This window comes from Leptopilina boulardi, unplaced genomic scaffold (assembly GCF_019393585.1).
Source record: "Leptopilina boulardi isolate dan_hultmark-lab unplaced genomic scaffold, ZJU_Lbou_2.1 LbouV2_80, whole genome shotgun sequence".
Classification (NCBI taxonomy): Eukaryota; Metazoa; Arthropoda; class Insecta; order Hymenoptera; family Figitidae; genus Leptopilina; species Leptopilina boulardi.
In genome coordinates, this window is record NW_026138028.1 from 198,849 (window position 1) to 212,858 (window position 14,010).

The 14,010-nt window shown below is 26.1% G+C and overlaps 4 protein-coding genes across 6 annotated transcripts; all 4 read right to left on the bottom strand.

The window, feature by feature from the left end:
- Nucleotides 1–351: 351 nt before the first annotated feature.
- On the bottom strand, nt 352–2,621 carry LOC127290736 (glycine cleavage system H protein, mitochondrial). The gene is made up of 4 exons (XM_051319508.1): nt 2,504–2,621; nt 1,383–1,731; nt 892–1,035; nt 352–705 (listed from the first exon to the last, which is right to left on the bottom strand). Exons 2-4 carry the CDS (start codon nt 1,528–1,530, stop codon nt 476–478), a joined length of 522 nt encoding a protein of 173 aa, XP_051175465.1. The 5' UTR covers nt 1,531–1,731; nt 2,504–2,621; the 3' UTR covers nt 352–475.
- Nucleotides 2,622–2,829: 208 nt separating this feature from the next.
- On the bottom strand, nt 2,830–6,236 carry LOC127290729 (protein arginine N-methyltransferase 5). The gene is made up of 12 exons (XM_051319499.1): nt 6,084–6,236; nt 5,806–5,915; nt 5,532–5,650; nt 5,235–5,458; nt 4,957–5,145; nt 4,627–4,836; nt 4,321–4,535; nt 4,119–4,241; nt 3,823–3,998; nt 3,528–3,731; nt 3,257–3,438; nt 2,830–3,170 (listed from the first exon to the last, which is right to left on the bottom strand). The coding sequence occupies exons 2-12, from the start codon at nt 5,892–5,894 to the stop codon at nt 3,018–3,020; spliced, it is 1,884 nt and encodes a 627-aa protein (XP_051175456.1). The 5' UTR covers nt 5,895–5,915; nt 6,084–6,236; the 3' UTR covers nt 2,830–3,017.
- Nucleotides 6,237–6,712: 476 nt separating this feature from the next.
- Nucleotides 6,713–9,242, bottom strand: LOC127290757 (cyclin-dependent kinase 9-like). Its single transcript, XM_051319538.1, has 7 exons — nt 8,866–9,242; nt 8,707–8,791; nt 8,319–8,409; nt 8,051–8,217; nt 7,733–7,974; nt 7,519–7,666; nt 6,713–7,449 (listed from the first exon to the last, which is right to left on the bottom strand). Exons 1-7 carry the CDS (start codon nt 8,970–8,972, stop codon nt 7,141–7,143), a joined length of 1,149 nt encoding a protein of 382 aa, XP_051175495.1. The 5' UTR covers nt 8,973–9,242; the 3' UTR covers nt 6,713–7,140.
- LOC127290756 (cyclin-dependent kinase 9-like) lies at nt 9,141–13,601 on the bottom strand. Of its 3 annotated transcripts, none has more exons than XM_051319536.1 (9): nt 13,358–13,601; nt 13,136–13,257; nt 12,489–12,701; nt 12,294–12,378; nt 12,126–12,216; nt 11,863–12,029; nt 11,475–11,716; nt 11,199–11,346; nt 9,141–11,128 (listed from the first exon to the last, which is right to left on the bottom strand). In XM_051319536.1, exons 3-9 carry the CDS (start codon nt 12,593–12,595, stop codon nt 10,781–10,783), a joined length of 1,188 nt encoding a protein of 395 aa, XP_051175493.1. In that variant the 5' UTR covers nt 12,596–12,701; nt 13,136–13,257; nt 13,358–13,601; the 3' UTR covers nt 9,141–10,780. The 3 variants fall into 3 exon arrangements, with proteins under 3 accessions (XP_051175493.1, XP_051175492.1, XP_051175494.1); XM_051319535.1 differs by having other exon boundaries at nt 13,344–13,601; XM_051319537.1 differs by lacking the exons at nt 13,136–13,257; nt 13,358–13,601 and adding an exon at nt 12,965–13,115.
- Between the last annotated feature and the right edge of the window lie 409 nt (nt 13,602–14,010).

Consider the following 14,010-nt stretch of genomic DNA (forward strand, 5'->3'; position numbering starts at 1 on the left):
ATTTTTTTTCATACACGTCTCTAGATCCCATTCTTTTAGAAATTCAATTATTTTCTATTATTACCTTTTAAATTTTATTTAATCCTCGTTCTCTCAACGATTTTTTTTATTTTAAAAATATCTTCTATCATTTTTCCAATATTTTTCTGTTTTTTTTTAAACCTTTCTATATTATTAAAATGTTAATTTAAAAAGTATTTTTTATAAAATTACTTAATTTTTTACAAAACTTTTATAATTTTTTTTTTGTTTTAACTATTTTAGTTATATTAAAGAATTTATAAATTTATTTATTTTAGTCAAAATATAATTGTTTATTATTTTTGGAATCTCAATTCAATATGAGACATATTTTAAAATTATTTGAATAATTTATTAAAAGATATTTTTTCACACAATTTTCGTAACAAATGGAAACTATTATTTAGTGTAAAAGTTTGCTGCTTTTAGCTAATGAGAAAAAAAAAATAGTTTTCTAATGTGGATCGGATTTAAGAAATTCATTGTATGAATTTTCATCCATTAGTGACTGCAATTCCTCAGGATTATCGAGTTCAATTTTAAACAGCCAACCATCCTCGTAACACGAAGAATTTATCAAACTCGGTTTATTTTCTACAGCTTCATTTTTCTCGATAACTTTCCCAGAAACAGGACTTATTATTTCTGATGCTGCTTTTACAGATTCTAGTGCCCCACACTCGTCTAAAATGGAAATCGCATTATTTTTTAGCATTTATTTTTTAAAAATTAAAAATTTTAATCCAAAAGTTAAATTTTGAAAATTTTATTGAATTTAAGTGTTTAATTTTAATTAAAACTTTTTTTAAAAAAATTGTTTAGCCTGACTTGGACCCAACATTTACTTAAAAGCTATGGCGTCGACAGTACCTTCTTTTTTAATAAAAGAACCAACGTCTGGAAGTTGTGCATAAACAACATCGCCAAGAGAATCCTGAGCATAATTAGAAATTCCAACAACACCTATTTTACCATTAAGCTCTACCCACTCATGTTTATTTGTATATTTCCTTTCTGGAAAATAATCCGATTATTAATTTATATACAAATTTTTTTGAATATAGCAATAGGAGGACTTCTATTGTTTAAAAAAATAATTTGTCTATTAATAAATAAATTATACATTATGTTTATTTTATTAACATAAATAAAGTGACACTATTTCATTTCCATTTCTTTTCATATTTTTAATAAAAAATTTTATCAACCTTTGCAAAATGTTTAAGGTTATGTTCAGTTAATTTTTGTGATTTTTCTCACATAAGAAAACAATAAATAAAAAACAAGATTGATAATTATCAATATTTATGAGTCTTTAACACATAAAAGGAATAAAATTTATTAGAAATGTGATATCATACCTGCTTTTTCAAGAGCCTGTGAAGTATGTACGTGACGTGCAAAAGAATTTGATGATTTTTGTGAAACTATTCGACGAATTTCTGTTTTTTGTGTTCTAATTGCTGTTCGAACAGTATATCTTGCAAACTGTGTCACTAATCCAGTCATTTTCTCGTTAATTCACTATTTTTATCCTTTTCAACTTTTTATCTCACAATGCATGCGGGGAGGAATCAAAACTTAACCTCAAAAACGCTCCTCTCCAATCAACATGCGATCGCGTAATGCGCAATGACCCGCGAAGCAAATTCAAACCACGCGGAATCAGAATCAAAGATTACAGAATCTCACATTTAGTTTTTAATTGACCTAATAAAAAAAAAATATATTTTTATCTCGTTTCATTAAATCAAATAATATTTCATATATACTTCAGCTTCTATATACTGCGAATTATTAACTTTTAACGGAAATATATATTTTTAAATTTTGATTTTAACTGAAAATCCATTTGAATTTTATAACTGAAAGTAATTTTAAATTTAAATTAAAATTCCTAATAATTTTATAATTTAACTGAATTTTCAAACAAAAATTAAATTAAATTAATAAAAATAGTAGTTTAAATTGAAACTGTGATTACAAGGAGAAAATTTATATCAAGAATTGTTAAAATGATAATAATGAATAATTTTATTTTAAAAAGTCGAAAAGATTCTTTAGAAATTGAGACAATGCGTGACCGATAACACATTATCGTAATCACGTGAGGTCAAAATGTCCAAGATGACCGCATTGGCGATAACCCACAATTCCTCTTATCGGAATTTAGTGTGTGACCTCAGAATTCAGGACAATTATTCATAGATATTCAATTGTGGAAAAAGATATACTAAAACTATTATTATTTATCATTTCAATTCAAATCATAATTATCTGCATCTCGTCCTCTTGTTTTTCGGACAAAAGTAAATTATTTAAATTCGTTAATAATTAAGAATTGTAAATAATTAAAAATAAAAATAATTTTTAAATAAGTAAATAATAAATATAAATAATAAACAAAATATAGAAATAAAAAAATAAATGAACAAATAAAAATACTAAATAATAATTTTAAAATAAATAACTGAATACATACCTAATATATTTTGTTAATTTTCACTGCTTTTCTCGTCTCATTAAGAGAATTATTTTCACCAGATAACAAATAAATTATACTCAAGTTAAGATCTTTTTCAGATCTGCTCCATGTTACGACCTCATGTGCGATGGAATTCTTACGAAACATTTGTTTACGCATAATACGTTATTAAGTACTATAAATTAATAGTATTTGAAAAAAGTTTCATTTTCGAGATATTTATACATGCGAACTTATCGTCAGTTAGTTTCTTTGAAGGTCCATTAAATCTGTTTATCAAGAAATTTTTTCTTTTTCATTTTTATTAAAGAACGATAAAAATATTTGTATCGACACGTGGTAAATTCAATCACATTTGAAAAGGATTTCTCTTCTAAAAATCCTTCTAATCACACAAATCTGTAGAAAATTTAAACTATAAAGAATACTGCAACTTGTATTAAATGCGAATGTTCTTGCAAATTTTTCTTTTTTTTTTTTTTGTTTAGAGCTTATCTAATTGTAAATGAAATTACAATCCAATTGTGTAAGATCTTCCATTAGGATTGTGAATTCCAATGGCTACTGGTTTACTGACATTCCATTCGTACCAAACATTTTTAGTACTGCATTGTCTCCAAAAATGAACGTAAATCTCATCGCCAGCTTTCAAATGAATTGGCTCCTATGAAGAAGAGACATTTCAGTAATAGATTTTCTGCTATAAACGAAATATCATTAAAGTCTGATGCGAATTTATAGATCGATTACCTTTATAGGGAAAAATATTGGAAACCAACTGATCATTCCAGGACTGTGTGTTCCCGGTTCTATACTTATCATTACATCTTCAAACAGTACACTCTCAAAATATCCTGAAAATCCATGTAAAATTGTATTTTGTTGAACGTTGAATTTTCTCATTGCATATCTCGAGTTATCTATAATAGGATCTGAAAAAAATTAAACATAAATATTAAATAATAGAAAAAAAGTTTAGAGATTGATGACATTAATTTAAACTAGATTAATAATCGCGTACCATTGTTGGGATGTTTGAAGGTGAAGAGCGCTTGCGTTGGTGCGATATCGTATTTATTTTGAAGATGAACGACGTACGGCGTTTCGAAATGAGTTAAAGGATGTTTGTCCTTGTCTTTACATTGTTTCACTTCGTTGAAGAGTTTTGAAGACTGAACAGGTGCGATGTAAGATGTGTATGATTCAGGTATACTAATTCCAGAAGCTGAAAAATAAATAAAGAAAAAAGAAACAAAACATAATTATAAATTTCTTATAAAAAGAAAACTGTGTTTTATTAAAGAAAAATATTTTACGTTTAAGATGCCTTTGAACTCCATCGAGACACTCGGGCGAAAGTTCGTTATCCCCGAAAGATCCCAACAATTCAGAAACTAAAATATCTGCCTTCTCGGGAGCAACCCATTGTCTCATATCACTCGACACTACTGTCACTTTATCCATCCACATTTCTTTCTGTAGTGCCTGCAACCTACCAAAAAAAAATTTATATAATCATCAATTATATCAACTATATAATCAATACATCAATTATATAATTACATCAACTGACAATTTGAAAATTTATAGAACTAATAAAATAAACACTTACGTTAACACTGCATTTGGATTTTTTTCCACTGCATAAACTTTCACAGGAACACGAGCCGAATGTGATGCATTTAAAGCAGCACGAACCAATGGACCTCTTCCAGCACCGACTACCATGATGATACTGCAATCATTGATAAATTAATTCTTTTATTCTAATATGTGATTCATTTTTTAAAACAATCAATCTAAAAAAAACTTACACAGGAACATTTTTATTACTTTCGTCATTAGTTGCAGCTTTGGCAAGAAGTGCTTTATAAATAGCGAGTTGATACTGAGAATATTTAACTGGATCTTTTTCAAAAACTTCGTAAGTTCCGGACTCTAAATTATCCATTAACGGTTGCAAAGGGCATTGCAAAAAATCCTCGTAACCACGAGCGTAACGTTCGATAGGACCATCAGTCTGCCAATTCTATAATGTATTTTAATAATAATAAAATATCAATTCGGCAAATATTCAAAGTTTGTCACTAATAATAAATATGCAAATGTCAAGTACTCACTTTCCAGATATAATCCAGGTAAAGATAATAATAGCTAATACTTGGATAGCGATTAGCACCAGTGATAATAAATTGCATTTCTAATGAACAGAACCTCTTGATAAACATTTGATGTGCTTTTCCCAAAACTGGATAACCCTTTTTGTTGCTCATAAATAAAGTTGTAGGTAAAATTAAACATTTTATAGGTTCGCCTAGCCATCTGCTTATCTGAAAATTAGAGATAATTCTAATTAAATTTAAAATTTCCTTGTTTTAAAAATTATTCTTTATTTTTATTGATAATAAAATTATAAATAAAAAGGTAAAAAAAATCTGTTTATCAGTTACCTCTTCTTCTTCCGGCAAATCGTGGCTCACTATCAAAGCAACACCAAGTTTCCTGTCGAAATCACAAATTACTCTAAAAGCATTCCACCATTCCCATGGACTCTCGGTTTTAATTTTAGATAAATTCTCTTCGTCTCTATAAAAGTTTACTTGTTTCACGGGATTTTCCATGGGGACCTGAAGCCATACCTATAAACATTCCAAATGCAAATAATTATAATGAAATAAATTCTTTAGCTGTAAATTTAGAATAAAAAATACATTTTTTTAACACAAACCTGGAAGTTTATAGGAAAAGCAAGTTTATCGGCAATGATTCTAGCTAAATTAATGTTTTTCTCGATATTGCCCTTTAATTTCATAGTTATCGCAATAAGAGATAAATGTGAAGCTAATTCAAATTCTTGATTTAATGTCGTGACACTGTTTTTTGCAATATCAGGAACTGAAGAATCTACATCGATGTAGGACGAAATTTTTCCAACAACTAAGGCACTCCAATCTAAAATTGTTATGATTTTTTATTATAAATTTATATTATTAATTTAATCTAATATGAATAATTCAAAACGCACCGGAATTACAAAGAATCATATCAGGCCTGGTAAAAGGGTCAGTTCTGTCTTTTGCAGGACCGGAAATAAATTCCCTTTTATATCGTGGATGAACCAATGGTACAACAATGTAATCATATCTACAAAAACATAAAATTAAATTAAAATTTTTAATTGTTAATTCTTATGACAATTAAAGTTTAACACTCTTTAACACCAGCTCTAAGTTTCTAAATTACCGAATGTATGTTAAATAAATAATAATTTAATATTTTCTTTTATAATTATTACTTACTTGCAGTCTTTAGCATAACAGAGACATTGCTGTAGTTCAGGAACTGCACAAAGTTCTAAGCCACAAGAAATTCTTCTCTCACCTGACATTTCTTATAAATTATCGACTTCCTGTCAAATAAATAATTTATTGAATAAAAATTAACGTATTACTTATTTATTATTAAACAATTTTGTTATTGCTAATAATTTTTGACATGCTCGTTTTCAACAGACACTATACATAAATATTTTATTGTTTATGTTTAATAACAAATGTAAGATGATTAAGTTTCTTACCTTTCCAATCTAAAGAATTAAATGAATTTTAATAATTTATATAAAATATTATAAAACAGTATATAGTTTTAATCAAAAAAGACTTAAATTAAAATGTTAAACACATTTAGCGTCATTTTTAGGTTAAATACTCACGGTCGCACGTTCCGGTTTACGTAGAATGTAAATAACGTATCAACGCGTAAAACTCGTAGTTTCGTTAATATTTGCGCGGCAATTATTTTTTTTTTAAATTACAATGTAAACAATGTAAATAATAAATTCAAATTAATTAAATTTTTTGTTAATTATATTTTTAAAAATGAGACAATTTTCATTTTCAAATTATTAATAAACGAATTCACAAGTACATATTCTTAAATTTTACTTTTAACAATAGTGATTATATAAATAAATATACAGTAAATTTGACATTATTAATCTAAATTTCATTTTCAGTTCTTTTTATAACATTAATAGAAAAATGTTGATAAATAATTTGTTTATTTTAAGTAATTTTTAAATAGAAGTAATAATCAAACAGAGCATTTAAGAAAATTTATAAAACACGATCTATTACAACAAAATTAAATTTAGTCATTTTAATTCTCTTTTCAATTGATGAAATAATATCTAATGAAAATTTCACAATTGGATATAATTTAAATACTTTAATAAATAATTTGTTTTGTAAAAACAGAAGAAAAAAAATTTTTAATAATATGACTTTTTACCAAAAATTATACTATAAACTACTTTTTTTGGAAAAAAGAAATTTTTAAATTAATAATAGGTAAAAAATATATAAAAATAATTAATTCTACTTTTAACTTCATTTCTATTTAAACTTTCATAAAAAAATTAGAAAAATTTGTTTAACTCTATCTCTAATCGCCTTTCTTTTTTTTGTACTGAATTTTCTCAGTTTTATTATTTTAAGTAATTTAAAAAAAATTCTTTTAGCAAAAACAAAAATTGATTTCTTTTTGACTCTCAACTGAGAATTGTACCTTAAATGCTCATCGTTTTTATCCAAGGCCTTAAATATTCGATGGTAGAAGAAAACATGTTCAATTTGCTAAAAAACACGATCTTGATAACCACCATCGACAACACTTGTACTCGGTTTATTGCTACTTTCTGCAATATGATAATTTGGATGCCTCAAATTACCAGATCGTCTTGGCGGTGCTAAATATTCAAACATGCTTTGAGTATATTGCGACAACATTTTACTGAGGTCACAGGGCATTGGGTCGTTCCAAAAAAATTCATGATCCATCGCTTGATTAGCGTCAATTCTCTTGCTCGGATCAAGTATCAATAATTTATCCAATAAATCACAGGCATAAGCATCTTTCACGTATGGTTTTAATCTATCCTTTACCTATAAAAAAATTTCTTTTAAATAAAATTCTTAAAAATTAAATAAGTTGAAAAAAATAAATTAATGTACTTTTCTTTTTTGTCCTTTAATCAGTTCTATTTTATAGTAAAGATCTAAATACTCCACACCGGGCCAGACTTCAGGTGAAAAAGATCCGCACAGCTGTGAGATAAGAGTAAGTTGTTGTTGTTCTGTGTTTCCTTGCATTATTGGTGATCTGAAAAAATATTAGTTTCAATAAAAAGCAATACGAGAAAAATATTTTTTAATAAAAAATGTATACCTTGTCCACATTTCTGCCATTATACATCCAGCACCCCATAAATCGACAGGTGGACCATAATTTCTTTCTCCCAATAATAATTCTGGAGGTCTATACCAAAGGGTTACTACCCGATTTGTATAACGATTTGGTTGTCCATTTTTATTAGGACTAAAGGCTCGAGCTAAACCAAAATCAGCCAATTTTAAAATTCCTGTCTTCGTTATGAGAACGTTTGCAGCCTTCATATCACGATGTAAAATCTGCGGAATAAAAAATTTAATAAATTGCCTTTATTCATATAGATGTAAATAAATAACCATTAATAAAATTATTTACTTTATTGCTGTGAATGTAATGAAGTCCATTAAGCAATTGCACCATTACTTGCTTAATTTCTCCTAAACTAAATTTAACGTTTACATTTGAAAGTAATCCTGCGAGATCGTGCTCGCAAAAATCAAATATCAGATAAAATGTTGAACGATATCGATTACCGGGGGTGCCTGTAAAAAATTTGAAATTTTCAAGATAAACAATTTATTATTTTTAATGCAATTTAAATTCTTCAAGATTTTAATTACTTTAAAAAACACTTCTAATTTACCTTTCGTTCGGCATATTTCAATCAAATTGACAATATTGTTATGGTTTAGAACCTGCAATATTTTAATTTCCCTCAGAGCAGTTATTGGAAACTGTCAACAAAAATAACAAATTAGTATATTTTAATAAATTAATTTGATAAATAATAAATTTATTTTTTATCTGGAGTTTAAAATTAATTTATTAAACATACGAATTAGATTGTAAATACGAATAAGCAATTGAAATTATTTATACACATATGGTAAATAATTCCCTCGTATTATACAATACGTATGGACATAAAGTTATTAATTAAACTAAATAGAACCAATTACTAATCAATTACAAAAGTTTAAAATTAGTTATGAATTGAAGACTAATTAACTCTTGTCAGTTTTGACACTTACCCCTTCCTTTTCATTATCCATCAAAACTTTCTTCATAGCCACAAATTTTTTACTCGATTTCTTATCTCTGGCTTTAAAAACCTCTCTGAAAACGTTTACATAGAAATAAATTAATAAACATATATAATTTCCTTCTCCAAAATATAAAATAAATCATACCCAAAAGTTCCTTGACCAATTTTGGCAACTTTTTCATATTTACTGGATTCATCACAAAAAGGAAAATTGAATTCTTCAATGTATTTTTCCTTTTCTTTAATATTCATTGCGATAAATTTAATAGTTTTTTAACTCTTGAATCAATTTTCATAATATTTTAATGACATTTTACTTTTCAATATAATGATAGCTTTAAAAATTCACATACACACACAAAAGATACAATAATTAATGTTTTTCCGTTATTTACTTTAAATAAATAAAACAATTAATACTTCGACTGTCAAAAATTGTGTATTTGATGTTTTTTAATTTGTTTCACTAATGTAAATAATAGTAAATAGGGTAAATACAAAAACTTGGGAGGATGAAAGTTTGAAGTTTGAAGGCATAATGATACATAACCTCACTTGTTTATTTATTAATTGAAACCATCAAAACCTGATATATGACATCTCACCATTGTTTGACATCAACGATCAATATTTAAAAACACCTTTAAAAATTTAGAAAATTAATTTAAATTAATGTTAAAAGTCGAATAATAGAATAACAAAAATATAAACTTTAGTTAAATATGACGCTCAATACAAAAAAAAGTCAACTTTCTTTTTCTATAAATTCAACATTTTTTTATTTATGGTGTACGATTTTTATCAACAGTTTTATAAAACTTATTCTATAGCTGTTTTAATCTAAATGTTTATGTTTTTAACATAAAAAAATATTTACAACTTATAATAATATTAATCTTGCCTTGGATTGAGCGAAGATTATAAGATTAAACAAAATTAAGAAATTAATCTTCATTTTGAAAATTAAATTATTATTAAATATTAATAATAATTTAAATGTTAACAGCAATAGGGTAAATGCACCAGTGGTGGATCAGGCACCAATGGTGGATCAACAGCTTTAAAAAGGTTAAAATAAGCTATTTCTAATTGAACTAAATGTTTCAATCGTTTAGGGGAGGTGTATAGATAAGTTTTATGAAATAAAATCATTTGAAAATATTTAGGAAAACAAAGCAATACAACAATTGTTGATTTTATGCTTTTTCACATGAAATCTTAAAAAATAATTGTTTAGTCTAAATTTTTTTAATTTTTAGAGTAGAAAGTAATCAATTCTTTCCATATAGAATACTTCTGGAAAAAAATATACATCATTAAGTTATTTTTGTGTAGTGTAAAGGGGTAAATGATCCACGACTGGAGCAATGTCATTTTATTGTTGAATGGGGGTGTGAGGGGGTGTAAACGTTACAAGCAGGTCGAAAACTACACGATAGTGTCCTTGAAGACTTGTTAATGCATACTATTGTAAAGATTACCCTATATTTTTCATCTGAAAAAATCTGTACACCTTTAAAGTCAAAATAATAAATTTAGTAGGCTTAATTGATCCACCACTGGTGCAGTTACCCTATTTAATATTATCAATAATGTTCAATATTGACACTAAATTAAATTTTATAAATCAATTTTTTAAAACATTAAACAATTAAATTTTTTTCTGGAAATAAAAAAAAACTTCTTTTCAATATTAATAATAAACCTTAAATGTTAAAAATATTAACAATAACATTTAATTATTTACGATTATTGAATATTCAGTATCAATGAAACTCTAATCATGAATAATTAATAATAAAAATTCCATAAAAATTTTAAATAAAATTCAATAAAAAAATAAATAAAATATAAAAATTACTTTTAAAGTAATTTTTCCATTTTGCTCGAATAAAATTCAAATTAGAAAAAAAGAAATATTAAATTAATACAAAACCTAGAGAACATTTTGTCATCGACAAAAATCATCCATGACGTTTCACGTCTCTAAAAATATACGAATGGAAATTCTAAAATTCGTTAGAATATCCAAATTGATTGGCAAATCTGTACACACAAGATTAAACACAGTAGTAACCCGGAAATGCTAAATAGAGTTCCGATTTATAAACCCAATCCTCACGTCCATTGTCATTTACTTTACTCGTACTTGGTTTGGAAGGACCGCCATTCACTTGCAATGGATTTTTTGCATATGCTCGTCTTCGTGGCGTTAAATATTCAAACATACTCTGAGAATGTTTTGCTAACATTGGTCCCAAATCGCATGGCATTGGATCAGTCCAAAAGAAATCGTGATTTAATGCCGTATCGGAATCAATTCTCTTGCTTGGATCGAGAATTAAAAGTTTATCCATCAAATCACAAGCGAGTTTATCATTGACATGTTCTCGTAATCGCTCCACAACCTGTAAGAAAATTTTTTTATTCCATTATTTTCTAGTTTGATCTGTGATTATATATAGAAAAAAACCTTACTTTTCTTTTTTGACCGGATATTAAATGCATTTTATTAAATAGTTCTAAGGATTCCACATCGGGCCAAACTTCAGGCGTAATTGAGCCACACAATTCAGAGATTAAAGTTAGTTGTTGTTGTTCTGTAGCTCCCTGCATTATTGGAGCTCTGTAAAAAAATTATTTTAAAAATTACAAATAAATATAAAATAAAATTTCAAATAAAAATATTTATATTTTGAAATTAAAATTTTGTGATTTTCAATTAATAATAATAATTTTGCATCATTATTGTACCTTGTCCACATTTCAGCCATAATGCAGCCAGTGCCCCATAAATCGATAGCTGGACTGTAATTTCGAGCACCAAGCAATAATTCCGGTGGTCTGTACCAAAGTGTGACAACTTTATTTGTAAATCGATTCGGTTGATTAAATTTACTCTCACTAAAGGCTCTTGCGAGGCCAAAATCTGATAGTTTCAATAGACCGTTTTTCGTTATCAAAATATTTGCAGCTTTCATATCTCGATGCAGTATCTGTCAATATAAACATTTCGAAATTCATTTAGCAATTTAAAATTTAATTAAATTTCATTTCAAAGAAAATTCTTTTAATTGTAATCTCAGAAAATTACTACTAATTTTAAATTCGTTCTAATAAAATAAAATAAAATTTTTCATACTTTGTTACTGTGAATAAAATATAATCCATTCAACATTTGTCTCATCACATTTTTTATTTCACCTAATGTGAATTTTACTTTTGGACTTGCAAGTAATCCGGCAAGGTCGTGCTCACAAAAATCAAATATAAGATAAAAAGTCGAACGACTTCGATTGCCCGAAATTGCTGGAAATATTCAGAAATGAGACAATTTGTTCTTCACTAATAAACTTTCAATAGCTTAAGCATAATTTAATAAAATAAATAATATTATAAAGTTACCTGATTTTTTGCAAATTTCAATTAAATTTACAATATTTTTGTGCTTCAATAACTGCAATATTTTTATTTCACGCAATGCAGTTATTGGAAACTGAAAAAATTCATTTTCCGTAAAAAAAAAGTTAAATTCAAAGTATAAAGATTTATTTCTTTTTAATCTATACTCACCCCTTCTTTATCATTATTTAATAAAACCTTTTTCATTGCTACGAATTTCGTACTATTTTTTCTGTCTCTGGCTTTAAAAACTTCTCTGAAAATGATAAATTATATTATAAAAAATTAACTAATAAGCACTGAATGAAATATATTAACAGTATTGTTGAAAAAGTTTATTATTACAATTGTTAATTTAATATTTACCCAAATGTTCCTTGGCCGATTTTAACCAACGAATCATATTTGCTGATTTCTTCACAAAATGGAAAATCAAATTCTTGAATATATTTTTGTCTATCTATTTCACTCATTATTGGCAGTGAAAGATTTTTTTTCACAAAATCAATTTATTTTTCTCTATAAAGAGAAAACTAGAATTCTTGAACTTGGTTTGTCCTTTTTCCTTTAATTGTTGACCTAGTGGATTAAAAATACCCAATATTGACCGAAATGGATCAATAGTAGATTTAGAACAAAATTTCTAAGCAAACATAGACATTAAAATAAAATAGTACAAAAAAATTCTGAGGCTAACAAATTGTTGAAGTTTCAATGAAATATGTAATGAGTAAAATTATATAAAATTAATGCAATATAACTCTATATATTTTTGGATTGATATTTTCTCACTTTTCAATATTATTTTATTGGAAAATGTAAAAATGACATCAATTTATTACCTTCAATGGTTATTTCCTTTATTTTTAGTCAATTTGCTTGGATATTTTATTTTAAATTCAATATTGACCTGAATTGTCACTATTATAAAGAGATTTGTCATAAAAACTCTTTGAATTAAACTAAAAATAACTCTTGAAGCAATTAATTCTTATTTTAGATGAGAAGCATACCTTGCAGTGTATATTATCCATTAACATAGGAGTGAATTCTTCAATTTTTTGTATTAATACTTTTTATGTTTTTATCACAAAATCTGCGGGTTCAACTGATCACGGAACTGTCAGAACATAACCTAAAAATAAACATTTTATATAATTACAATTACATCGTTTTCTTCTAATATCAAATTTACAATAATAAAAGCATTAATTTAACTACCTTATATATTTTACCTGCATCACTTAGTTTGCAACATTAAACTTTCTATGTCAAAATTTAAAAAATCTTAATGATCTTTAAATGTAGAGGTATTTAATTAAGTACTTTAAACACTAATACCAACTGTTAGATCTCAAATAAATAGCTTCTAACTTTAAAAAAGAAGTTCTATAAAGTTAAATTTTAACAGATCATTAAAATGTTAAATATTACTTGTTTAATTAAATTTTTATAAAGATATCACTCAAATATCTATTCTATTTATTTTGACTAATTATTTCACAGAAGTTTAAAAAGACCGCAAAAAATGTAACCAGTAGATGGCGCTAAAATGTTACAAAAATACCGGGAAGCTTTAAAATTTGCAAAAATTAAAAACTCGCAAAGTTAAAATTAGTTAAAAAATTAGATATGAGTGTTAATTACATGTGAAAAATTAGAAGAGTAAATATCGCAATTATTAAATTTGTAATTTTTTAATGTTTATATAATGAACTGATATTTTTAAAATAACCGCTTCTTAGTTGCTGTTCATAGCGGAGAAAAAGTGCATTAACTTACCTTAACCTTACGTCGATATATGTCATTTGCAAAAAAAAAACTCCTTATCTACATCAAATTGTAAATATTGACTTCAGAATCAGTCAGAATGTTTTAATAATAATTA